The sequence below is a fragment of the Hippoglossus stenolepis genome, chromosome 13 (genome assembly GCF_022539355.2).
Source record: "Hippoglossus stenolepis isolate QCI-W04-F060 chromosome 13, HSTE1.2, whole genome shotgun sequence".
Lineage (NCBI taxonomy): Eukaryota > Metazoa > Chordata > Actinopteri > Pleuronectiformes > Pleuronectidae > Hippoglossus > Hippoglossus stenolepis.
Genome location: NC_061495.1, coordinates 9,103,067 through 9,130,740, shown reverse-complemented (window position 1 = coordinate 9,130,740; position 27,674 = coordinate 9,103,067). Strand labels below are relative to the sequence as shown.

Here is a 27,674-nt window from a genome sequence, read left to right as displayed (position 1 = left end):
GGGCTAAACAGTGTTGCAGCCAAATCCAATACAATTGAAGTAAATGGTGACCACTTCTTAAAACGTTAAAAAAAACAAAAGAAAAAAATATAACATGCCTCTAAGGATGTAGGAACTTATGTGAGGAAATAATAATATTTGAAAAAAAATTTCGAACAAAAATGCAAGTTACATGTTTTAAAGTGTATTTAACATATTTAAAAAATGTTCTACCCTATTATGGAATTGGGGAAGTAGCAGATATTAGGAGATGAATGTTTTAGGTCACACACAGACACATGCTTGACCTCACATCAGATGACCGATGATGCTGCTGCAGAAAACAATGATGTGGTTCTTCGCTGCTGGTGAGTGCTGAGCTGTTATTATCTCATGTCTGTCCTCACACCTCCTCCTTGTACTGACGCACCTCTCTCAGCTCTGTCTGTGGCCAGGCAGCGCGCTCACGCTCTGCGCGCCCCCGCTCTCTCACACACACACGCTCTCTCCATCCACACACTAACCGGGTGTCGGCGTGAGCGTCGCGGTGCCGTGAATGGGCTGAAGTGGGGAATGTGATATTCTTCTCTCACAGCCTGCCGTTCTCCTGTCATTTATATCCACGGAAGCCGGGTGAGTTCATTTCCCCCCCCCTCAGCGGGTTAAACACTGATGAGGAGTGTGGAGGCTGACAGGGAAGCTCTCTGAATTCGTGGAGCTGAGATTGTTTAATTACTGGACATGTCATGTGTTTTGTGTTTAATTGATATGGGCTTTAATGTGCTGCTGCTGCCATGTTAATTAATTGGTTCCTTATTGCACTCGTTGTCTCTGAAGGGCTGTGCCTCCACCTTTGTGCACAGCAGAACTATTCCCATGCATATAATATGATAAAGTCAGCGCTGAATTGACTTCAGAATAATGTGGGATTTTATGCAGAAATGCATGATCAGATTTTTTTATGAACGTGGCTCCGATAATTGTTTTTTTTCCCTCTCAGATTCAAGACAATGACTAATAATCCAGGGGTGGTTTTAATTATGTAACAGCATGCAGTTACCTGCTGTAAGTGATTTGTGTTAGATTGGTTTCTATTGACTGCCAATTGCCTGGACCTGGTTCACTAATAGGTGGTAATGATGGGGAGATTCCTCTTCTTCCAGGGGGTCGATTTGAGAGCAACGCCTCACTAGTGGTTGTGTGTGTGTGTGTGTGTGTGTGTGTGCGGGTTCGTGTGCGTGTGCGTGTGTGTGTGGGAATGCCCGATGTTTCATGTTGAGCTCAACATCTGGAGGTAGACCGGACTAAAAGTCAGCAACGTGGTGGTGGGATCCAACTGGGAACCAGTTTTGCTGCAATGGTTCTTTGATGAAAGGGTCCACTTAGGAAGCTCTGAGGGACCAAGCCAACGAAGATCAAACCCACGACATCATCACTACGTGTGGTCGAGAAGGGGTGTGTGTGTGTGTGTGTGTGTGTGTGTGGTAGAAATAATGGGAGAAAGATGGTGTGTGCATGTGTGTGTTGCAGCATTTGTTTTCGCCAAGTGTTAGTGTGTTAGAGAGACAGTGAGGGAATCACACGGGTGAGTGACTTGAAGGCTTTTTGTACCTGCATTCCCATGACTGAGCACACACACACACACACACATCTAACTGTGTGTGGCCCTGCAACCTTCATGACAGACAAGAATGTCAATAGTGGATGCTGCGTTAGTATTCTGTGCATGGCAACAGTAGCCTGGTTAAGGGTGAGGTGAAAAAACGTGCTTAAGGAAGATGGGCAACAGTTATGTTTGTATTTATGTGATATAAACACTTGAGGGTGAGGGAACGCTTGTGGTTACAGTAAATAAAATTGCATGACAGTTGGACAAACCACACACTCATCCACCACCTTTCTCCTCCCCTACCTCACTACATAGAGGGCAGAGCAGCGCTGATGTAATTATGAACCAAAGTCTCAGGATAGTGGGCTGGTCCATGCGTAGTGTCTGAAATGGTTAAGGGAGGGTTTTTAATTGACGCACAGTAAAGCAGAGATTTCCCTCACACTGCAGGGCAGCGTTAAAAAAAACCTTTTCATTTACTGACATGAAATATTGAAAGGGGTCTTCACACTGGGCTCCTTATGGACAAGGAAGCACATTAACTTATGGTACTTAATTACTGGGGGACACCAGCGATGAGTGGCACAGTCAAACCAAGGACACACTTAGCGATGATATGAAGCCACGGAGCAGGAGGCATATGATGGAAGCTCTCAGCCAAGTGTATAGGGATGTGCCAGGCCTGCTTTTCCAGAATTGCAATTACAATATGGCGATGATGTTTGTTTGCTTTTCAATTTAAAATCGACGTGCTACATTGACGCCCTGTCCACAGTAATACGGATAGTTTGTAAAGCAAACTTACTCCTCTTCCTTTTAAGTCACTGAAATTGAGATTTTTTATAAACGCCTTTCAATGTGCAGATTTAAAAGATGTGGTTTCTGTGTAACCATGTGTAAAACCGAGCTTTTGGGAAACTACGTCGTCGTAACTGACTTCGCAAGCGGCAACTGTTGCTTTGTGCAACGAGCATGCGCCAGAAACACCAACGACAATGGCGTCTATATACCAGTTTCTATACACTGCACTGCGAGGTCTCATGCATTCACAGCCGTCAGCCCTTTCCCAACATTACTTGAAACACAGCGTTCTTCTCTGGTATTTGAGGGATCGTAGATGTAGACTTTGTTGCCACCTACTGGCCCGGCATGCTTGTTTGAGCATTTGTATTCATATTTGTGTTCTCGTCTAGACAGAGATATTTTGTGAAATGAACCTTGTGTGGACAGAGTGGTATAACAACACCACTCCATCATATTCATGACATAATTGGAGACAGGATACACCAGTAATTATATTACTCACTCAATTGGGCAAATGTGAAGACCATTAAACCTTAATATCTCTAAAGCCGAGACATTTGATGTCAGTCAGTTGTAAAGAAATGGCTTTAGTCTCCATTTTAGATAGAGACAGATGTGCTACCATCACAGAGTTAATAGTAACAATTATAATGATTTTCACTTCTCACAGGACTAAACGTGGGATTTAGAGGGAGAAGAGCATTCAGTATCAGCAAATGGAAAAACAAAAACAAATGGGGTGCGATGGGAAAATAACACGTCAATCATTCACAAAAGCTTTCCACTAATTCTCCCGGAGAGCATTACGGTTAGTCCAAGAGGGAAAAGATAAAAGCATCCGTTCACACTTTTAATCAATCTTTGCAGATCCCAAAATTGAGAGGTTGGTGAAAAAGTTGCAGACAGCATGCTTTATACCAAAATATACCAGATGTATGAGAGAGAAAGAGAAATGAGGAGAATATTTGAGCAGTGAATTGCAACGTAACAGCATTTCTGAAAGTATAGAGGACATATCTGTATTTGTATTGTATTTCTTACAATGATATTTAACCAGCGTTTTCCCCTGTGTTTATATTGGGTGGGTGTGATGTGCTCAGGTAAATTGGAATCGTTTATAGCCTGAGGGATCTCAGTGGTGAATTGAAAGTTTATTGTTTGTTATGGGGGCGGCAAGGACTGCACGGAGCCACCTTTTGGATCAATGCAGTGACCTGCCATCCTGAATTCATCCATCCATCCATCCAGCTCGGGTCGCGGAGGTACCCGGCCAAGTAGGATATATATTCCAGACGTCCCTCTCGCCAGCCACACTTTCCAGCTCCTCCTGATGGATTCCAAGGCGTCCCCTGGCCAGATGGGATATGTAGTCCCTCCAGCAAGTTCTGGGTCTACCCCAGGGCCTCCTCCAATGAAAGGTTCCAAGGAGGCATCATGATTGGATGTCCGAATCACCTCAACTGCCCCCTTTCAGTGTAAAGGAGCAGCGATTCCTCTCAGCGCTCCCTCCGGATGTCTGAACTCTTCACCTCAACTCCAAAGCTGCTTTAAGACACACACTGAACTCTAGATGATATAAAATTATCCGGAGGGGCTGTATGTGAGATAACAAACGTCCGAGACAGAGGTCCTGGATAATCTTGAGTTTTTCCTGCAAGCTTCTTAACTCTGGATAATATCAGCGTGAGCCCATGTGAGATTACAGCTGGATATTGTCCAGAGGATTCAACACGAGAGAGTTGGTGACGTTTCTAACATGCGACGGATGCAAATGTGAAATAAATATCTCAGGATGAAAAAAAAAGGATCCATACACGTAGAAGACATGTAAGAAGATATCCACTTTGAAAACTACAAGATTTAAGAGCCTCCGGTGATACGGGCCAACACTGGTCGGCCAAATTCCGCACCCCATTGTCTGGAGTTCATGTGTGAAAACGGCTTAAGGCTGAGCCCTGCCAACTGATGGAGAAAACTCATTTTGGCCACTTGTTTTCACAATTCTTTCACAGTATCCTATTTTTTTTATATAAAACTTATATACAGAATATGGATCTGAAGTAACTCTTTGTTTGAATGTTAAAAGCTTTTTAATATTTATAGTTTATATTGCTGGTACATGAACAACCTCCACAGCTCGATATAATTAATTAAGGCCCACTGTTTGTGTTTTTATGCTGCTGGTTTTGCTGTTACTGCTGAAGCTGTTTGCACTACAGGTTCAATCAAATGATGCCACCTGCAAAGTGGAAAGCCTTTTTGTTCTTTGAGTGGATGAGAATTTTTTTTAACTTGTGCTTCCTTGCTTGCTACTCTTAAATCTCAGTTTGTCCTTCCCTGTGACAGAGCTGTCTTTATTTCAGAGCTTAATTTCATTAGGACAGATGCTGTTTGAGTCTGAACTGTTCCTCTCTTATGGTCCAACCATGTGAATTAAATTGATGAGACAAGAACAGTAATCCAAAAAAAAAAAAACTTATTCAAGAAGGACCTTTTAACTGAGTCTGCCCTTGGGGACTTTCTGTCCCCCCCCCCCGGCTTCTAATAAACCCCAGACAGATATCCAAAGTATAGCTTTTCCCTCACGTAGCACAGAGGTGAGAGCCCCAATTAAAATCTGTCTGTATACATCTCACCTAATCAAACAATGAAAAAAGGGTCTTTTGGAGCTCTAGGTTTCCCTTATGTGTCTGTTCTGAAAAGAACTGCCTATATGTGCTTCTGTGCTACGTTTAAAAACCCATTGCCTCCAGGAACCAGTGTTTAATTAATTGTCACCAATCCATGACAGACGAGAATTCAAATGAGAGGTTTTTGTGCCAACATTACTTGCCAAAAGTATGCAAATGCTAGGCAGCTCTCATTGTTTTTTTCATAGATCTTTGAAGACATTTGAAAGGTCTTCAAACCGAAGACGGCATAAAGCAAACATAACAGCACTACCACGGGGATTCTTGTTTGTGTGTGTGTGTGTGTGTTTGGGAGAGAGAGAGTAGACACACGGCAACAGAATAAGACAGATGGAGGGAGCACCAAATTGACGGCACTTCGTCTTGTTAGCAGAAATGAATTCTAGACAAACAGTAACCGACTTTGTAAAGGTGAACTAGTAGCCGTAGAACCATAACCTTTAGGGGCTAAAGTGGACCTGAAGAGATCATCCATCAACTGGGCACATCTAATAGAGTGGCCCATGTCTGAGAGATGGCCTCTCCCTTTGGCCCCGTATATGAAATTAACTCTTAATGGAACAAGAGTAAAAGCTTAAAGCCCCGACAGCGACACCCACAGGCTCCGATGTCCCGAACATTCCATAAAACAAATGTTGGCTGGAGTGAAGGACATACTGTTTGGGACTCTGCTCATGTGAGACATTTACATGTCGTGGGGTTTATGATGCAAAGTGTGTCGTGAGAATGTAATGTCCTAGCGGGTATGTCCCAGTTCAGGGACTGCGTCATAGACTCATCCCACAAAGTTGAGTCCTTTAGAAACCTGAAGGGCAGCCAGGACATTTACATTCTCCTCCTAGTCTCCTGTCTCCCCTTATAGAAAATTAAAGCTGCTCTACCTCAACTATGTAAACAAAATAAATCATATTAACCGTAAGAATAAGGGCAAAGCCAGTTACAAAAGACGCTAAGTCATTGCAAATCAAAAGTTCCACTTTGCATAAAGAGACTTATAGGACACCCAAGGATTTTCCAGGATATTGTACTTATTGCATCATTTTATATTATTAAAAAAAAGCAAACATGTAGTCTTATATGCACCCAATTGTTTCTATAAATGTTAATTTTGTGTGAGTTAATGTAAGGGAATCCGATTAATTCAAGTTTGCTCTGGCCCATGTTTTCTTCCTGGTCCTGCAAACTCCCCTGAAATGACCCAGTCAGGGAAATAATCTTTTATCAGCAAAAGTAACATTCAACAAGTCCCCGTAATCTGGTTTATGATACAACAATACTATAGTAAAGGTTTGGTTAGCGTTAGGCACAAAAACAATTGACTAGCGACATTTGTTGACGTAGTTTCAGTAAAGACACATGGCAAATTATAATTACGCTTGAAGAAATAACAACACCAGTTGTTAAATGGAGACTGGAAACAACCAACTCGTATTATAGTTAGTTATCCATCTCGACCTAATGCATATATGGATTTTCTCGCTCTTTGATAACTGCTGAGGACTTTTTTCGAGGACAGTCACCTTCTATTTTATCACCAAGGTGTTTTTCTAAAAAGATAAGAATATTTTAAATCCTAAATATTATCAACAAATCCTGTGAAATCCAGGACTGTCTAAGAAGCCACAGCCTCATGACTCATTGACCATTGATTACAACAGTTTAACTCTAATTCATATATCAATAATAATCAATAATCACCAGAACATAACAACAGTCACAAAGTGGCTGCTAATGACACAGTAGAGACGTTTTGAGACATAAACTCCAGCTCATGGGGTCTGAACATTTTCCAACGTTTGCCTTAGATGTATGAAGAACACAAGAAACAGGAGAAATTCAGGAGAGGGATGACGCCTAAGTTAAGCAGAGGCAGGACATGATGATCAACTTTGGCTGCAGAAATTACGTGTTTTTGTTTACAGCACATTGACGTGTCTGCCCTTATCATCAAAAGCTCTCGAATCTCGCTGTCTTTTCAAGTTGGCATCTTCATCTGTGTCTTCCACAAGAGATGTCATCAAGATTCGGGACATTTAACAAGGGGCCTGACAGGAAGTGTTCTGCAAAATGTCCAAAGCAGCTGACTGACAGCTGCGCTCTCACATACAGCCCCTCTGGAAAGTTCAGTGCATGTCCGAAAGCAGTTTAGGCTAAGGGTTTCTTTCAAGGCTGCATTTCATTGCAGCTTTTGAAGGACAGGTAGCCTGACTGATCAACATCGCCTACCATCATTAAAATTAAGTTGCTAAGATGGTATACAATAATCAGTTTTTCTGAAGGAACTAGCAGCAGGGCAATGTACATATTCACTCTGGGTACATACAGCGTGTGCCTTCAAGTAAATCAACCTTTAGAACAAGGTCTGCACCAAGGACTCATCTCAAAACCTTTGCATTATTACAAACTCGACATCTAATGAAAACTAATGGTTGAAGTTCCAACTCTTTTCTTTGAGCCTTTAACACAAAACTGTTTTACCCTCTAAAATATTAGCCCGAAGTTTCAATGAAAGACGGAACGGCTGACTCTTTGATGGCCTTTGATTACCTTTGTGTCTGTGCTTATTTCTGGGTAAACAGCTCTTTGTTTTAAACACCAAACAGTGAAGGCTTATTTTCTGAATGTGTTGCAAGAAGTCAAAGATCAGAGCTGATTTGTTTGGATATTGCTTGGTGGATAAGGGATCGAGCGAGGACTCGTGGGGAAATTGTAGCGAGTCCAGCCTTGAATTCTTATGTTCTTTAAAAATAAGTTCTGCGCTGTTTTATCATAAGGCCAAACAGGTTTGAATACAAATTTCCCATTGGCTTCATCCCTGAGGTTCTTTGCAGTTCCAATTAAAAGGTCGATCAATTCCCACTGCTTGTAATTCCACTTAACTCAGTTTCAGAGGGGGACACAAGTTATTAGATGACTTCTTCATTGACTATTAAGGACAAAACTGTAAAGTAAACTCTAAAAGCTTGATAGATCAGCAGTACGTAATCCGACATTGTAAAAGCGATGTGAACATGTGCAAGACTGTTATATATATAAAAATATATACACTTGATTGTGCTGCATTTGTCCATTACTCATCTCATGAGAATTCGCAGTGACCTCATCTCAGCTACTTTTGTAGCTGTTAACTTTGTACTGTATGTGTGGGAGGGCTGTAGATGCAGGTTGCATGAGCAGTCGTATGTGGCTGTCTGTGATTTATGCCTTACAGTAACTGAATATTATGAAGTTCTTGCAATGTGTACCGATTTGCTTTCTTTCTAGCGCGATTTTGGCTCAGGAGGTAGAGCGGGTCGTCCACTAACCAGGAGGCCAGTCATTTGGTCCCCAGCTCCTCCAGCCTAAGTGTTTTTGGGCAAGACACTGAAGATTAGGACGTTATGGCCAAACACTTTAATATTACATTTTCCATACCAGTCGAACGACTGATTTCTTCTCCTGAGTGAATGTTGTGGTTTAAACTCGTCCTTTCTCGTAGAGAATAACAAACACTTTATAAACAGCAAAACAATGGACAAATCAGAGATAAACCAATTATGTGTTATACCTCCTCTCTGTGCCTGCACAACGCTTTAGCAATATATCTATAAACATTGGACCTTTGATATATTACTATCCATGAAAATTATATTGTGATAATTGATATTGTTGTATTGCCCAGGCTGAACTGCAGACACCCTAAATCGCTGTGTGAACGATGTGTGATGAAAAAGTGCAAATAGAAGCGATGCATGTGTGTAAGAATGGGTGAATGACTTGTATAGTAAAAGGCTTTGAGTGGTTGATAAGAATAGAGAAGTGAAATATAAATACAGTCCATACAGTCGTATCATTGAAAAGCACAAAGAGTTTACTTTATATGTATTGGAAGATATGTGTGTGTGCTCTTGTACAGCTATCTTTGTGAGGACCAGTCTGAGTCTACAACCTACGGAGTGAGGACATTTTGGGAAAGTGAGGACCTTTTGGCCGGTCCTCACTTTTTGACCCCACCTTTAATGGACTGTTTGGGGGGTAAGACTTGGTTTAAGGGTTAGGGTTAGAATTAGGCTTATGTTAGGTTAAGAGTTAGGGTTAGGCATTTATTTTGGATGGTTAGGGGCTAGGGAATGCATTATGCCAATGAGTGTCCTCACTAAGATAGCTGTACAAACATGTGTGTGTGTGTGTGTGTGTATATGTATAAATATATAGAGCAAGATCTTGTACCTCCATCTAGTGTTACTGTTGTGGTCCCCAAAGAATTGCCGGTTTCGTTTCATGCATTTGTATATCTTCTGTAAGTTGGTTACCTGAGCTTTTAGGCCCAGTTATATCGCTCTCTGGATCTTTGCTGGAACGCTGTCATGCTGACACATTACAATATGTATTGATAGCAAATCCTCTAGATTTTCTAGATGGCAAAACACTTTAAATACAAAAGTGAATATTTCTGCCTCTCTCTGGTCATGGAGTACAGCAAAACTAGTTCTGGAAATATGTTTTTAAGCTGTAGATTAAATCAAGAGTTTGTTTAGAAAGTATAAAACTAATGTAAGTGAAACATCCTCCACAGAAAACCCAGGGCACATAGCAGTACCTGGCCTGATGGGCAGGGATTTGTTAAACTAATAAAGATTTGGTGTCAGATAAATGATCAAATAGATGATGCATTAGTGAAGAAGTTAATGAGCATTTCCACATATGTATTATTTTTGAGGTTTGCTGTCTGACATCATTCAATGAGTGGATAATCACATTTCTGATCAGAAAGGGTTGGGTCGATGTTTGGTTTACAAGAAGCTTCCATTAACTGACTTCCTCTTTGTCTTATTTACAATTACTCTAATGTAATCTCATTACCGCAATCTCTTTAGATGATTCCTTAAGTGGTTTTAGATTATGACTGAGTGTTGAGATATAATGTTATTGCGCATTTTGTCAATAGACAGTTTCGAGTATGAAATCCCAGAAGCAACAGCGAACAAGACACTCTGTAATTCCAAAGTAGAATTTAATACCTGTAAACAATAAGGTGAGGTCATTAAATAAAGCATGCAAGAGGTAAAAAATACTGCTGGTTCCTTATTTAAATGTTACAAGACACAATATTCATCACATTTAAATTATCTGCAATATTTAGGTTTATTTTACATATATTATTAGGTTTATATGTTTAGGTTTGTTTTACATGTATTGCCATTTACCTATTTCTTTGTGAAAACCACCATCATTTAAGACAAGACAGGACTATATTATTCCCAAAGGAAATTCTTGTGCCAGATATTTCTCCAAATTTACAACAACAAAGAATAAAAACAATATAAGTATAGAAATAAACTAAGTATATCGATGAGGAGAAAATGCAAATGTCTATAGTCGCCATTCGTTTTCATCTATCATGCACCATGTCCTCTTTCCTCTGTCAGGAAAGGAGAACCTCACTCTCACATTCGGTCTATCCTGATCAGTAGGAGATGGCTCCAGTCTGCAGGAATGACAGGTTGCTAAAGTAGCTGCGAGCCTGTGTCACATGGAGATAATCCAATAATGTATCGGCTCCGACTCTGACATTTCAAATACATCTTTGTTATTATCATACAAACAGAGGAAGAAGGAAAAAAATCCAATGTTGCATGACATATTAAAACACTGGAGGAGTATAAGAATAAGAGGCACTTTAACCCAAATATCCGCTATATACAATTTATATAAACAAAACTATATTACTGTATGACATGTGGTGGATTTCTTTGCAGTGTAAGTTATGTCTTGCATTAATGTAACTAGCTGTTGCAACAGAGACTCATCCCATAAGAACATATCCACATTGTATTTTTCCATAATTTCTCTTATCTGTACTTACCTCTTTGACCTCCTGAGTCCTGCACAGCCGTAATGTGCATTTACCTGCCAGGAATCAATAAAGCCTCTCTCCTCTTCTCCTCTACCTATAATAATAATAATTTTATATATAGTGCATAGGTTAAAAAGGAGAAATCAAACTACAGCAAATAATATAAAGTACACATATTCAATTACGCCTTCAAAGCAATTCTGAAGAGCATTTTATACGTGTTTATATGCTGTAATCTGTCAAACTGAAGACGTACGTAAAAATAATTTACCATTAACTTTCTAACACTGCATTACTTACTATCCCAGGTTTGTTTGTGTCGGCAATATGTTCATGTACAGGAGTATATAAAAGTAAACACACAACTATGAGTTAGTTTAGTTTATTATATTGCCGGTTAAACGTTTGTTTGATTGTTCAGTAGTTCATATTTACCATGAGTTTCTTTGTTCCGAACCACCATGCAGGATCATGTGTGAGATGGTGCTGCTCGGAATTTCCTGGTTTTTGGTTCTATTGGTGATGTCACGGATGACATCACAGGGGCAAACCAAGTTTTCTTTTCTTGAGGAAAGTTTGTTATTTTGATTGTCAGGCAGTATTATATATGTTTCAATGTATGTCCTTTTTAAAGAGATATTAAGTCTAAGCTTCTTTCGTGAAAAAACAAGGTTATAATATTGTGTTTGCAGTAAGAATAGCCTGCTTAGTTGCCTGCTCATTGTGGCTCAGGCTGAATGTGTGAACGCCCTATTTAAGCAGCTGAATTTGTGTTTAAACTTTTCACCTCAGAACCAACAAGAAGTTTGCAGAGTGTGCCTGCCTTCCATCTCCTCGAGCTAGACTATCCTACAATCCTGAAAATTGCAGGGGGGAAATAATTGGAAAAAGATAAAAAGGCAAAGGTACAAGAGTGAAGAACTACGTATCCCATAAACCATTCCGAATGATCCCTTTCAATGACTTCCAGTGCACTTCCTCTTGAATTGAACCTTGCTGTAGTGACTTTCACTCCTTTGGACTCTTTTCCTCAACTGAAAAAAACTCAAAACATGTTAGAAATTGTGTTTGCTCTGTGGTTATCGTACCTGGACGACAACAAAACATGTTTTCCTTAAAACGTAGCTGATAAAGGGACTTGTGACTTCTATGGCAAAAAAAAATTAATTTCACAATCTTGTGGTAAATCTACCTTGGATGGTCAAAATATTATGGCTGGTAATGAAAATTAGATTTTTACTTCTGGAACCACACTGTTGAGCTCTATTGGTTTTACTGACACACGGAGTAGTGTTCCATATATTTATGTGAACCGATGTGTTCTAAATACCAGCCCTGGCCCCCATATCCTCCCCCCCCACCTAACCTGCTTCTCATTGAACATTTTCATTGCATCTGCTGTGGGCACGGCTGGTGTCGATCCGAGCATAGACAAATGCACTCAGAGTTTGTTCCAGAGCTTAATACCTGCTGAAAATGTGTTCTGATGCAGCCAGAAAGCTGTAATCCAATAAGTAATTTGTGATTTGTTCAACCCCCGTGGCTAAGATAGACATTCTTAAGCACATTTCAATCACCGCAGGCTGTAGCGTTCAAAGCTTTTTCCTTCACCTTGCGGGTTCTAATCATTCATCTGTTTGCAGTGAAGAGCCTGCAGCTTGAGTCAGCAGCGAATCAAAGGGGGAATTCAGTAATTTCATTTAGTTTTTCATAAAGGGTTTATCATGTTTTTCTATCGACACGTTTCTAATATATGCTACAAAGCGTCAGTGCTTTTCACAACAAGTTCTCCGTGCCCCCTTTGTCACAAAAACAGAGTTACCTTCAAATATCATATACAGTATGTGCACCAAGAAAGGGCTTATTCTCCACGTCATTTTGATTAATTTCTCCACAGTATGTGGGGGTGACTTCTGCCCGCCCAACCTTGATATGCACCAAACAACTCCAAGGAGACTTACTGAAACAATGGCTCTGTTTCCAAGCAAACTCTTGATGCAGCGTATTGAGCCACACTCCAGCAATGTCACATTTATGTCACGTCAATGACATCTGTGATGTTGGAATGAGGGAGTTTTTTTTTTTATCTTTCTGCTGCTGACATCTGAAGGACATTTGAGCCAAAAGCCCTGACAGCTGAACGCTTTAAAAATCAAACATCTGAATTATCGTTCTCATTGTGAGGATGTTTCCTTGATGTCAGAATAAAACAGAACAAGATTGCAGTGGTGGGATAAAAAGAGGACATGCCAATGAACGACTATGAGTATTGCATTTCTACATAATCAGTGTGTGCGTTAGTTTTTTTATTCTCCACATGGACCACCCATCAGTTTAGCCATCTGTTTCATTGTCATTGCCATTTACACTAAGGTGCCCTCATTACAGCGTAACTCTTGTGGAAATAAGTGAACACGGGCAGAGGATATTAGCTCCTGCAGGTTTCAGGAACTATGCACGAGGTGCAATTTAATTAAATCCATGTGGCTGATTAAGTCAGTATTTAGCGTTTGGGGATTGTTTATGCTATTTTGAAATAGAGCACAAGGGGTTTTAAACAGAGTTAAACTGTTTACTATTCATAGTCATAATCAAAACACCTAGGTATAATTATATGCCTGTATGTGTGATAGAGCTAGTAAACATCTCCACTTGCTCCCTCTATCCAGAAATAACACCAAAATATCCTGGACACGAACGCTGCCATCTTGTGCATTTGGAGCCTGTAGTGTCTAATCTCAGGGGCTACATCCTTTGGAGGACGTTGTCTCCGTAGCTCATGAAGGAGGCGATCTTTGTGGGCCGTGTAGACCTTGAAGGTCAAACCGAATTGAGAAGGTCTGGTCTACTGAGGATTTATGTAATCGGCTTCACCTGCTTGTCCCGCCCTTATTGATGTAGCCTAGCAAAAGAGCTGCAGTTGGACATTACAAGAAAGTTTTAAAGCCCCTTGTTTTTTTGTATGTGTACTGCTAGCTGTTCAGTTGAGTCGACGCGTGACAGCATGATAATGTAAAGGATCAAACATCTTGTCAGCTGCCGGCGCCATTACCTCTTTGAAAAATGGTTCATCACCAATGTGCAATGAACCCCGGGAAAGTTTGGGCTGGGTAGGATCCACCCATTAGAGCCTATGTTTCTCATGGATGGAAAGGCACCTCCTAAATGGGACAGCCTGTGGTGCAATAGGTCTTCGAATACAGCCTCTTCGGGGTGCGATCTGAATTGAGACACTGCTAGAGTCAGCGCAGTAGTGATCAGGGATGGATCGACCAATCGCAAGTCAGTCTCAGCTGTCAATCATGATGTTCTCCTGGATTTTATGGCATAAAATAACTAATCAAACCAAACTTACTGAAAACATTTAGTTGGACATACTGTGTGATAAGACAAGACACATTACTAAAACCATCTTTGAGAAAATGTATTTGACGTGTACTTTTTAGTTTGGTCCAAATGAGTATTTGTGATATTAACTTTGAATCAAAGGAGTGTAATTAATGGGCGGTCCATATAAAAAAGCATAGTATATTCAGAAATGCAGTATTTATAGACATTTAATGACATGTCCTCTTTCATCTCCCCACTGCAATGAAAGTGTTTACCCATAATGCTGAGATCACAGAGAATTATAACTCACAGCAGCCGCTCCATTTATCTCATTTGTTTTTGTACATTAATTATGGTTGCGTCTAATTAACTCAAGCAAATCTACCACAAAATGTACGGAAACACGTTTGGCAGAAACATCTTTATTAGCGGGCGGGGTCGTACGTGGCAGGATGTGTGGATGTTTCTCAGGGTTCAGGGGCCGAGCGGTTCAGAAAGAGGCAAACAACTTGCTCCTCTCATGTGTTTAGCTGCTGATATTTTCCTCAGAGGTTTTCCAATCTTGATTCTTCTCCAGTGGAGTTACATTTTTAATTTACTGTGACCTTACCTTTACACGTTATCAGCACGATTAACCAACCCAGTAGCTGTAACATTTTGGTATCAGGCCATTCATTACATCCAACTACACACGCACCATGTTAAATATTTAAATAAATACTCTCATTAACTCATAATACCACATTGCTCTCTAACCCTAATTTGAAGGGAGATAACAATTTCCACCTTTTTCCTGGTACTTACTGTCGACAGTAATAAATGGCAGCGGTCATGTGTCAGACAAACGATATTGTTTTAACCTTAAAACTATCTTTTTCTCCCGTCAAGCTCTTCATTCAGTAGCTGGACTTTTTATTCCTTATTTGTGTGAAGGTTGCACTGTGTGCACTGCATTCTGTCTGTGTAAAGGTTCACATCCTACACTGTTGACGTGCAGGGTTTTGTCTTGAGAGAAATGATCTGCATTTTTCTAACGATAAATTTAAAACATATTCTTCTCAACTGCATGGTAAACTCACTCACCTCTTCTCGGCTCACACCAAGCTGAACAATTTCTAGTTGACTCTTTTTTTATATTTCTGCTCCATCACGCAGGGAGCTGCACAGTAATTAACGACACTTTACCATAATGGAAGCAGTGGCGGTTGTCAAAACACATTTAAAGGGGTATAAATTGTTAAAATCAATGTGGGACGCAATTAAATAAGAGACATTCAGTATGAAAAAGCACAGAAAATTAAGAAATGTACCAATACGCTGAATAATAACTGAATCAATCATTTAAGCTTTCATGTTTTTGTAGACAAATCTAATAAAACTGCTCTGTTAATATATGATGGAGAACAACATTCAAATTTATATTTCAAATATATTTGTTTATAATTTTCAATTTATAATTTATAATATACAATTTCCTATTGACCAGAAGAAACTAGCACAAATTGGTGCACAAGGACAATAAACATGAATCCATAGTTATGGTTAGCGCTTTGGCCTCAGCAAGATTGTTTACAGTTCGATTCCCGTCCTTCTGTGTGGAGTTTGCATTTTCTCCCTGTGTTTATGAGGGTTTTTACTTTAGAAATACTCAACTGTTTCCCTCAGTATCCTGGTGAGTAAACAGGATTGGTAGGACTGGGCTGTTGTGTTTCATGCAACTGTGTGTGTGTGTGTTTCCTATGAGGGAATTATTTAAATGACAGGGATGGCCTCATTATACTGTATATGTGTAAGTAGTCCACAGGGGCAGTGTCGCTGCATCCCGGGCTCGGCGCTGTCCAAAGCTATTGTGATTGGTTAAAAAAAGTAAACACAAGCCAGCAGATTGTTAATGTGTGCAGCCAGACCATTGTCCAGCACTGACACAATGCTGCTGTGGAGATCCAGACGTGTGCGCCTGCCTTCTGCTCGACGCACAGAGGATTGTGTGGTTATTCTGCAGTGTGTTGCTTCAAGGCCAACTGGTGTGCAGGGCTCTGTGCTTTCATCAAGCTAAACTGTGGAGCAGAATGTTTAATGATAATGTGCTTTGATGCTGCACTTTCACATTAAACACTGGAAATCAAACATGGTACCAGTCATGCTGCCTTCAAAGGGACTTAATCAATAGAATGGAAATGCCCTCTAATGAAACGGTGGATGCCAGGCCCCTCTAAACACCCACCCAATCATTTTAAACTCAGCACAGAATGATTTAGGGGCGTTTATTGCCTTAATCTCATTACACCTGTTTTGTCGATGTGGATCTAAATATGTGCCTTTAGCGAACTCTTCCCATTATTGTGTAGAATAATTAATCAGACTGTTTCTTTCCTGCACATCCTCTAGGCTACACCAACCGAACCAACTAAAATCCTGTTTTTATAACTATTAAAGTAATCAGTAAATATACATTTTTATTTTTTGCAGCAGGCTTTTTATTAAGGCAGGGTTTTCTCATGTTTCCAGTTACAGGGCCATGAACATTAGTCAAAATAGAAAGAGAACATGAGTTAAGTTAGTTGTCATATTTTTCCATTGTAATGACATGTTTATAGATTACAGCTCTGTATAGATCGATTTTTAAACTTGGATTGGTTATCGATTCTGTACAGTTTGGTTCTCATTCATGCTTCACTATTGTTTTCACCTCAGTGTGTGTTTCTGTGTGAAAACAACGTATGGACGGAGTTTCTAGTTTTTTACTCTGGAATGTTTTTCCCCATGAATGACTTTTTGAGCTGATTGTTGTTTGGAGGTGCAGATACATAATCGCTGCTTTAGAGAACCATGCATTCATATCATGATTATTTTAGCTCGATTACGATTAATGAACGATTATTTTATCCCCATCTAAATGAACGTAGAGGAAACCTGTATGTTTGTGAATGCAGGCATCAGGGAAAGTACTAAAGGAATTACGTGACATGAGCAAGATTAGTGTCGGTTAGAGGTTATAAATGTCGGTTTCGAAACATGTTTATTGCCCAGCCTTACTACTGAGTTAATGCTGAATCCTGCCTTCCTGACGAAGACAGTAAAATATTTATGGATGTTTTAACACGGGTAGGATTTCACCCGGTGCTGCTAATGATCAGCATATTCACATGCACACGCAGCCCTCTCTGTCATAAGTCATGGGGCTGAGAGGGGATGGTGTTTTGGTCATATTGGTTTAAAGGGGGTGGCATCCCCTGTCACTTCCTTACAGATCGCCTACTGGCTGTATCACATATTACAGCATTAATGACTGCTGGTGAAATCACTAAGCAGGAGCTGTGTTGGTGAAGTTACATTTGAACTGTGCTAGGCTATAGTGACTTGAAATTATAATGGGGTTACTGTGTTGCACTGGGGATCAGTCAATCTCATTACTTGCCTCCACTTTCTCGAAGCCACACCGAATCGCTGTTTTTGTTGTTTGGTGTCAGAATGGTGACAGATGGTGATTATACTCCAGTCATGCAAAACACGACCTCCTCTGTGCAGTCTCTCTGTATTACTGATGCACAACTGGACAAAAACTAATCTCAGCCTGTTTAGCAGTGAGTGAGGGATCCTTGCCATCATCTGCGACGAGACAAAGCTGTTATTGTGAATCTGCTTCCAAGTGCTGCGGTTGCTTTCGACAGATTGCTCTGTTCGCTTCGTGACCTGTACTCAATTTGCATGTACTGCTGGAATTCATTTGTCTTTATTTAAATTGAAACTGTGAAAATTGCTCTTTACCTTCTTCTCTCTTGTATTCATGTTTAACATTAGAGGCGATAATGAGCCAAATGGCACGTCCTGTTCATAAGCTGCGCGTGTAGTCACGAGATCATGAGACATATGTGCTGGATGTGTTTGTCATTTGTAATGTAGTCATTGTAATGGCTGCCTTGTGTGTCAAGTTAGTGAGTTCAAGCTCCACATGTGCACAATAGTGAAGTTTGGGGTTTATACTGCATCAGGGTCTCTGCATGTTTCGACAAGTTAAATTCAAATTAAATAACCCAATAACCATTGAAACCCCATGTTATGTCACATGATAAAGGCAGAGACAGTATCCAAGACCATCAGATCCACAATAGTCTTGTTTGTAGTTTTATTACAGCAAGCCTGTATCTGTACTGTTGAGAAAGAACACACAAATCACAAATAACACTTAAAACCACTTAAGACCGTGTGGAAACCCTGTGCATTTAATTCCTGGAGGCCTCCGTCTAAAAAATGTATTCACCTCAGAGAGACATTTAAACAAGATATTTATAAATGCAGTCGCCATATGAGAGAGAGAGGCTCAGACGTACAGATGCTTTGGAGAATGAACAACAGGCGACGTTCAGCCCAGCAGGTCGATGATAGATGATTATTTCTTCAGCCTGCACAAAAGCTCCTTAAAGGCACCATCCAGCCCACGAATATAATTGATTGTTTTGCTTATTGTTACTTGGATGTTTATCCTTCTCAATGCAGAATGGTGTATATTCGGAGCTGCACATTCAAAGGCCTTGCTCATGTTATATCAGACTTTAGGTTGTGCATGTATACGAGCAGGACTTTGTGTGATCCCAGCAAGCACAGAAGCAAATCATGGTCCAGTACGCAACTTACACAAGTGTGATGTGGAAAGTTGAACTCTACAGTGCACATACACTCAACATGAACTTTTCTATCAAGCAGATAACATCTTTTGTTCTGTGGTTAAACTTTTAAAGATGTTAAATATATATTTTTGCTATTGCTATTCATCCATTGTTTGCATTAACATCAGTTTAATTATCAGTTCAGAGGAAACTGTGGAAGTCAAGTATGAAACGTCAATCCTTTACTTGTCAAGCAATGCAAAGCAAAACCAATAATAACTGTTGTTCAGCTTCTATTGCTAACACTTCCTTGCCCCTCTGCTATAATTAGAACAGCAGCTAACCCTGGCTGTCTTCAATAGTACTTTGTGTTAGTGAGTCACTAGCGTCCGGTGTGGCCTCGGTTCAGCGTGAGAGGATGAAGACGTATAGCGTTGCCCATAGGCCGTATTGTAAAGCTCTTGTCTTGCAAATGCAAAGATGGCTGAAGCTCTTGGCAAGTGACGTTTATCACCACCTCCACAAACACCCGCTCCCAGCAGAGAAAAATCACATATAGTACATTTAGAGAGAACTGTGTATTTAGCAAAGCATTTTACAAAATGCCTTAAACCATTTTGTTCAACATTAGATAGAACTAAAAGTGATGTTGCAGACAAAACACGCTAAGACAAAAACATCCAGATGTGTGCAACGTATTGTATCAATTGAAGCTGGTTAAAAATACTCAAACACAACAGTGACTGTGGTAAAACAAGAACCATGTCCAGTGCACAAATTCTATATATTCTTATGAGTGCACAACAAGCAAGATGATTATAATCATACACTACTTGCTATGTAACGGATTAGGGACAGGCATAAGAAAAAAGAGGGAGAAAGAAGATTTAACACCTTATGCATTTTCGAGAATAAACTCGAACTAAATAAGATAAAGATACATTTTTTTGCATTTCAAGATTAAGGTTGAATTGTGGAGAATAAAGTAAATTCCTCTGGTCCATCCAATCCAGAGGGAGGAGAGAGGTTTGTGATTGACAGCTATGTGAGCTGTCAGTGTTCCATCTTTACAAGCCTGTGGGATTTTAGTTTTCAACACAATCTTTTCAAAGACCAAATTCCGATCAGCACAGTGTTTCTGTCAAGAGAGAAAGAATTTCCTTGATACTAAAACTGATTCGGAAAAACAATTTCACAGATTCAACAACAAAAGGCATTTTGCAGAGGCTATGTGATAATGTTAGTTTGATATTTTCTTAAAAGTTTGACTTCAGTCTTGACGTTTCAATTTCTCCTCCGATGTGGTTTGATGTTTTTCTTGACATCTCGACTTTTTTTATGTAATTTCAACTTTATTCGTGTAACTTTAACTTTATTCTCATCATTTCAACTTTATTCTTGATGTGCAAGATAAATTCTCCGTCAATGCAGTTTGACGATTTTCTCGGCATTGAGATTTTTTTTCTCGTGATTTCAAGCTTATTCTCAACATGTCGACTTTATTCTCAACATTTCAACCTTGCAAATCCTCCTCTGATGCAGATGGACTTTTTCTTGGCATTTCGATTTTATTCTCATCATTACAACTTCAATCTCGGCAACTTCAGTTTTTTCCTTTACATTCCCGAAATGCAGAAATGGAAAGAAAACAACATCTTCCTCTTCTCTTTTCATTTTTTCATGCCTGACCCTAATACTCTTGCACAGCCAGGTTTGGACCCCGTGAGTGCTTGAACCATTTCTATCTCATTCAGTCCTCGGGGGGGGGCATCTTTCCAGCGAATACTTCTATCTGCATCAAGCAGGTAGAGAGAGATGGTGACGTCATGCGTGTGCAGTGAAATCCCGGCATTGACACGCATGAAGTGATCCAGTAAAGCTTGAAACGAGGACACAGGTTAATAAGTGCAAAATGGCAACTGCTGTAAAACTGACATGACAGTAGTTTAGCTCTCTCACAGCGACGGGGACGATATCTCCCTGTCATGACTCGCATGTCAGTGGGTTTGAGAACATGCAAGTCATTGTTATCGAAAATACTTAGCTTTTTATTCTTCCTTGATATCGAGCTACATTCTCTTGCTAGTGGTTTCTGATCTGCATAAAGTACTCCCATCTGTCAAAATGTGATTAAAAATTAATAGGTGCTGAAGAAAAAAGAAAAGAACATTGGAATATTATGGAAATGTAAAGCAGAAGTGGATAGTCCTACAGTGAGCCCTTTACTTATTCCTGTTATCCCATGCTATTAACATTTCCAAAAAATCCACTCTAGTATGCAACGTGTTGTGTTTTTGTGTGGGGTGCCTTTTCTCTTTCAGAAAGCTGAGATTAATATTTACTTCTGAATAAAATGTCTTTCTGCTCAGTAAGCCGGCACAAAACCAATATTTACCTGAGAGAGTCTCCCTCTTGCAGCATTTTGTTTTTTCCTGTCCACCAAATGAAACAGATACAGCAGATGAGATTAGATAAACATTAACTTGTGGTGGCCTCTTGTGTTGCTACAGTCATATTATTTTTCATATCTCAATATCTCAGAGATTGAGCGACTCCACGGAACCCGCGCAGTTTCCCTGTCCCCCCCCCCTGACGCTTTTTGGGTGTGACTTGGAAAATCAGAGTGAAGCCGCTGCTTGCACGTGCGTGTGTGCAGAGAATAATCTGTCTTCATCTCTGGAAGTCGAGGAAATATTTAAATATTTCCAACATGTCCCTGCTTTGTCAGCCGTCCTGTTATCTGCACAACCTGTATCTGGTGCCACATAATAACCTTGCATTTGAAATTTAGGGGATTTTGAAAATGTGTACAGTGATTTGAATGCTGCATAGATATGCTAATATTGCAGAGCATGAAACCCACCGAACATTACAAAGGAGCTGGTTATCTGTTATCTTAACCTACACATAATGAATAGACCACCAGCAACAACGTTAAAAAACAACTTGAGACGTTACTGGGTTATGTTAAAACAATGTGGTTAGTGTAGAAATGAAGCTGTTTTCTCTGATTTACATGAGGGCGCTGGGTTTACATGAGGGTGCTGGGTTTTTCTCTGAGTAAAGCACAGAGTAGATTCTCACTGGAGCTGATCTTCACACGGCCTTGAGCAGAGAGCCTCGGTTTTGGAGCATTGTAAGACAAAAGCATATGATTTCTTTGTTGCGTGTAATGACAGGGCTGACGCAACCCATGCCGTCAGTTGCCAGATTTACAAACTACGAGCATGTACAGAGACACACTGCACTTCAACACACCCAAACTGTGTATATTAAACTATACATATGAGAAAAAAACACTGACAGGAGTAATTGTTTTCAGATGCCTGAAAGTGCTGCAGAGGTGGAGCTGTAATTATCATCTATCTATCTGTGCAAAGTAATCTGCATATTAAGTAACATTTTCTTCCATATTGATCTGAGGGTAAATGGAAAGAAGCGTAGAACTGCCTGATTGTTACCGTCTTTATCGACAAGACTCTCAAGTACAAAGACACTTGAAGTCAAAGTAGCAAATAGTTAACCATGCATAAGCTTAAGTGTGTCGACGTGTGTTATAACCAGCAGAAATGTGATCTATTTTCTACAGTGAAACATTTTTCAGAGATGATGCACATGAATCAGTCTGGCACAGGGGCGGCATGTGCCCACACTACTGAATGAGGCCTTAAAACAATACACGTCATGTGCCTCTGCACTGCTCTTGGTGAGTTTCACCTGCATATTAGGTGAGATGGTCAATATTGTGATGGAGATTAAAATGCCACAGTTTCACCTAGATTTTTTTGATCTGATGCTACCTGGAGCTTTACATAATAGAGTAAGGTTTTCCACCAGTGATGGTGTAGCTATGGTCCAGGGATGCTGAAAGTCAGTCGGAGTTGGAGGTGCTGAGAGAAAGTCTTTATAAAAATGTAGTGTTAAATACAGTGCACAGGGTAACAGTCAAGATTTTTCTAATAATTAAAATTGCCAAGAAGATTTAACTGCTTTTAACACGACAACACAGAGGAAACTAAACTTTTTTTCTTCTTCCAGAAATCGCATCTAAATTCATCTGTCACATTAATTAATAAAGGTTCAGTGTGCAAGATTTAGTTGAAAGTGATCAGATGTCGCTAAATTCTACACACTGAACCTTTAACATTAGTTGGTTAACTTTTTGGGCTTTGGAGTTACAACCCCTCATCAGTAGAGGGTGTTGCAGCCCTCTGAACACCCCTCCCTCCCTTCGGTGTCCTTGCTATGGTCCAACATCCATCCGTCCATCCATCCATCCTTTATCTGTAGCGCTTATCATTTGAGGGTTGGGGAGGAACTGGAGGCAATCCCAGCTGACATTGGATAAGAGGCGGGGTACTTCCTGGACAGTTCGCCAGCAGGTCGCAGGGCCAACGTACAGAGACAAACAAATCTCACATTCAGCATGTCTATGGACTGTGGGAGGAAGCTGGAGAACCAGGAGAAAATCCACACAGACACGGGGAGAATATGCAAACTCATACTGGGAACTGGGATTTCAAACTAGGGACCTTCTTGCTGTGAAGCGACAGTTACCGCATATATTATATTAGCAGGCACTTTGCCTTGTGTGATGGTTAACCGAACTGAAATCTCTCAGCTCTCTTGGCTGTGTAACCTCAGAGCTTCATTCACCAACCCGCCTGCCCGCGGACCGTACCGTCTGGGCATGGAGCGGTCTCAGCAGAGACCTGACAGTCAAGAGTTTGGCTGCCTCTGCTCCATCGCCACATTGAGGAAAAACTACTGTACTCCGTGGGTTTCTATAGCAACAGTTCCCACTCATGTCTTCAGGATACTGAGCGATGCAATGCGAGTGAACGAGAGCTGCGATGACAGTCGTACCTGAGCTTTCTTGATTTAATCATAGTGGCCGTCTCTGAATTAGTGTTCAATCAACACTCTTTATATTCATGATTACCATAATTTTGGTGTGTGTGTCTTTATTTGTGTGTGTGTGTGTGTGTGTGTGTGTGTGTGTGTGTGTGTTTAACTGCATCTGCAATCATTTTTTTCTGTTGTGTAACTGTACTTGTCCTTGGCTGCATCTTCACTAAGATGTTTTTTTCCCTTTCTCTCTTTCTGTCACGATTTCTCTCTCTCCTGTTCCCTCCCTCCCTCTCGTTCTCTTTCTCCTTCAGGTGTCGGTGAGTGACCGGAGGAATGCGATGGCAGAGCTGGTGGGCGGGGCAGATCAGAGCAGACCTTCTGCTGCACACTGAACCAACTGGATGCAACTAGACCTGAGCTGCAGGCCGTATAGTCAGGTAAACTTCTGTGGGCAGATTTGAAGTAAAGATTGTCAAAGCTCCGCCAACCATTTCATGTCTCGAGACCTTTAAAGTGTACTATCTCTAAAAGGCACATTCTGAATGAAAGCCGTCCTTTCATCCACTCTGACATGTTTTATGTATGAAGTTCAGAAAGCAAAATTACTGGTGTGAATGTTTCAAAGTAGAAGCGGAGGGGGAAGAATAAAAGAAGTGAATTTAGCAGCATGTTTAAAAGTTGACTGTTTAAATTCCATGATGAAGAGATGAGAAAAAACAATATTTAAATCATTTATCTGCTCCAAATAAAGAATTTTAAACAGCGTGGTTTCCCTAAGCTTCCATTATGTCTAACGCACACGTCTTTACGTTCTGCTTGCAGAATGGATTTCCTCAATTCCACTGAAGGGGTGTTTGCTACAAGCAGCGAGGGTTATGACTCACTGGATACCAATAAACTCCCTCCCAGTAAGACCCTGCTCACGCTGACCCTGTCTGTACTGGCCATCCTGACGACATTCTTCAACTGCCTGGTGATCACAGCTATCGCAGTGACCCGCAAGTTGCACCACCCAGCCAACTACCTCATCTGCTCCTTAGCAGTGACCGACCTGCTGGTGGCGGTGCTGGTCATGCCCTTCAGCATCGTCTACATCCAGAAAGAGAGCTGGGTCATGGGCCAGGTGTTCTGTACCATCTGGCTGAGTGTGGATATCACCTGTTGCACATGCTCCATCCTGCACCTCGCTGCGATCGCCATCGACCGTTACCGGGCCATCACTGATGCAGTGGAGTACTCTCGCATACGCACAGGGGCCAGGGCCGGCGCGATGGTAGCATTGGTGTGGTTTTTGTCCATCCTAATCTCACTTCCTCCTCTACTGTGGCGGCACTACAGCGGGGACGCAGACTACGAAGACCAGTGCATCATCGTCCACCATCACATGGCTTTCACCTTGTATTCCACCCTTGGAGCTTTTTACATCCCCCTGCTGCTCATCCTCATCCTCTACTACAAAATCTACCGGGCCGCACAGACCCTCTATATGCGCAGAGAGGCCAGCCGAGCCAGCCGTCACTCATGCATGACCAATGGGAGCATGATCCCCTCGTCCTACCCTGCTGGAGACGGCCATGTTGATGAGGGGCCTCGGAGTCCAGAGCCCATAAGTCCACCGGAGAAGTCTACCTCTGAGCCCTCAACCGAGGAACCTCCACGCGAGCGGATGCGTGCTTCGTCGAAGGCTTTCCGTTCCAAGTCACGCCGCCAAGATTCGCGCAGTGAGTCACGTCGAAGCCAGTTTTACCAAGGACCGCGTATCTCTGGCTCACGGGAGCGCAAAGCGGCTTCCACGTTGGGGTTGATAATAGGGGCCTTTGTCATCTGCTGGTTGCCATTTTTTGTCAAGGAGGTCATCGTCAACACCTGCAGTGCTTGCAGTACGTCAATGGAGATGGCCGACTTTCTGACGTGGTTGGGCTATCTCAACTCGCTGATCAACCCCCTCATCTACACCATCTTTAATGAAGACTTCAAAAAAGCTTTCCAAAGACTTGTTAGGTGCAGTCATTACCTCTGATGGTTACAATGGTACACAGTGATGCCCATACACCGTCTACACAAAACTGGGAGGATACAGACTAACTAACTGGTGGCCAGAGAATAATGACTGATTGAGTATTGACTTGAATGCGCCTGAGAGAGAATAACCTCAGAAAACAACGACTTCCAGACACTGCACCGGGCATTTGGACCGCCTCCATGGCACTTGCTCAGCAATGAGCTCCGCAGCAAGGCTCTGCATTGAAATCCACGCCATGCTATTAATAGAACAGCCTGAGATCCCCTTGATGTTAATTGGTGTGCATGTGTGAAGGGACACCGACATGTGGGACTTTTTTTTAGAAAATGGGCCATTGCTGACCTGTTGAGGTCTGTGTCCAGAGTGTTTGGTGATCAGCTCCATGTAAAGGTCTTGAAATAGCTCACCCATTATGTCCATTCCATCTAATGTCCTCCCTTCTATCTGCTGGCTGAAATAAATGTGTGAAACACCACAGCAGACCAGCTTGTGATTTTTCTGTGGCCATGTTGTTGACGGGGGGTGACGTTCACCTGACTGACCTTCACAGTGATCGTTAACAGAGACAGCCATTGAATGTGGTGCGTATCCAGCCTCACAAAACATTCCAAGAAATACTGTATAGAATATATTTGTCCTTGATAAATAATGGTGATGATGCTGACATTATTGATTCGACAATCTAAAATGGGAAGTTATCGCTTGCTTTTCATGAACTTCACAACAACTGGAACTTAAGTTAACTTAGGTTCAGGAGCAGGGCCACGCCTCGACCACACCTGTCACCTGTTCAGCCTGCATGTACCAGATCAACCCATCACGCTCTGTTCGTCTCCGATTCTTCAACCCACCCTTTTCATCCTCCTTCCCTCATCCATCCTCCTTTCCTCATCCCTACCTTCATCATCCTCCTTCCTTCATCCCTACCCTCACCCATCCTCCTTCCCTCATCCCTACCCTCACCCATCCTCCTTTCCTCCTTTCCTCCTCCCTACCCTCATCCATCCTCCTTCCCTCATCCATCCTCCTTTCCTCATCCCTACCCTCATCATCCTCCTTCCTTCATCCCTACCCTCACCCATCCTCCTTCCCTCATCCCTACCCTCACCCATCCTCCTTTCCTCCTTTCCTCCTCCCTACCCTCATCCATCCTCCTTTCCTCATCCCTACCCTCATCATCCTCCTTTCCTCATCCCTACCCTCATCATCCTCCTTTCCTCATTCCTACCCTCATCCATCCTCCTTTCCTCATCCCTACCCTCACCCATCCTCCTTCCCTCATCCCTACCCTCACCCATCCTCCTTTCCTCCTTTCCTCCTCCCTACCCTCATCCATCCTCCTTTCCTCATCCCTACCCTCATCATCCTCCTTTCCTCATCCCTACCCTCATCCACCTTTCTTCCCTCATCCCTTCATCCCACTTCCCTCCATCCTCCTTTCCTCGTGCCTTCCCTCATCCGTTCATCCTCCGTCCCTCATCCCTTCACCCTCCTTCCCTCATCCCTCCCCTCAGCCTTCATCCTCAGTCCCTCATCGCTACCCTCATCCTCTTTCTCTTCTCCCTTCATCTCCCTCCCTTCCGCACACTAAGTCTGCCTTTGCCCAGTCACGAGTGCATCTTCTCAGAACAGCCTATGAGACGCTTCTTCACGCCAACCCTTTCATTCCTCCTCCATTCATTTCTCCTCAACATCCAATATATCAATTTCAAACCTTTAAATCATATATTGCTGAGGCGTGGTCCTCGCTAGTAAAATCATTTTTATAGATTCATATATAAGAATGCCTTAAATGTGAAGAAAATGTTTTATGATCTGGGACCAAATCAGTAATTAACTAACACTTTACACTTTAACACTATGAAAAAAAAAACCTTGGGGAAGAATATAAAAGATATTTCGCCCCGAACTGATAACTTTGGGAGATATTTTAAAACATAGAGTT

The 27,674-nt window shown here is 41.5% G+C and overlaps 1 protein-coding gene across 1 annotated transcript; it reads left to right on the top strand.

Moving 5' to 3' along the window:
• Positions 1-484: 484 nt before the first annotated feature.
• htr1fa (5-hydroxytryptamine (serotonin) receptor 1Fa) lies at positions 485-26,687 on the top strand. Its single transcript, XM_035175528.2, has 3 exons — positions 485-612; positions 24,018-24,143; positions 24,529-26,687. The coding sequence occupies exon 3, from the start codon at positions 24,530-24,532 to the stop codon at positions 25,724-25,726; it is 1,197 nt and encodes a 398-aa protein (XP_035031419.1). The 5' UTR covers positions 485-612; positions 24,018-24,143; position 24,529; the 3' UTR covers positions 25,727-26,687.
• The last annotated feature ends 987 nt before the right edge of the window (positions 26,688-27,674 follow it).

Coding starts and splice junctions, on each gene's coding strand:
- htr1fa (XM_035175528.2), top strand. CDS start 24,530: ATGGATTTCCTCAATTCCACTGAAGGGGTGTTTGCTACAAGCAGCGAG.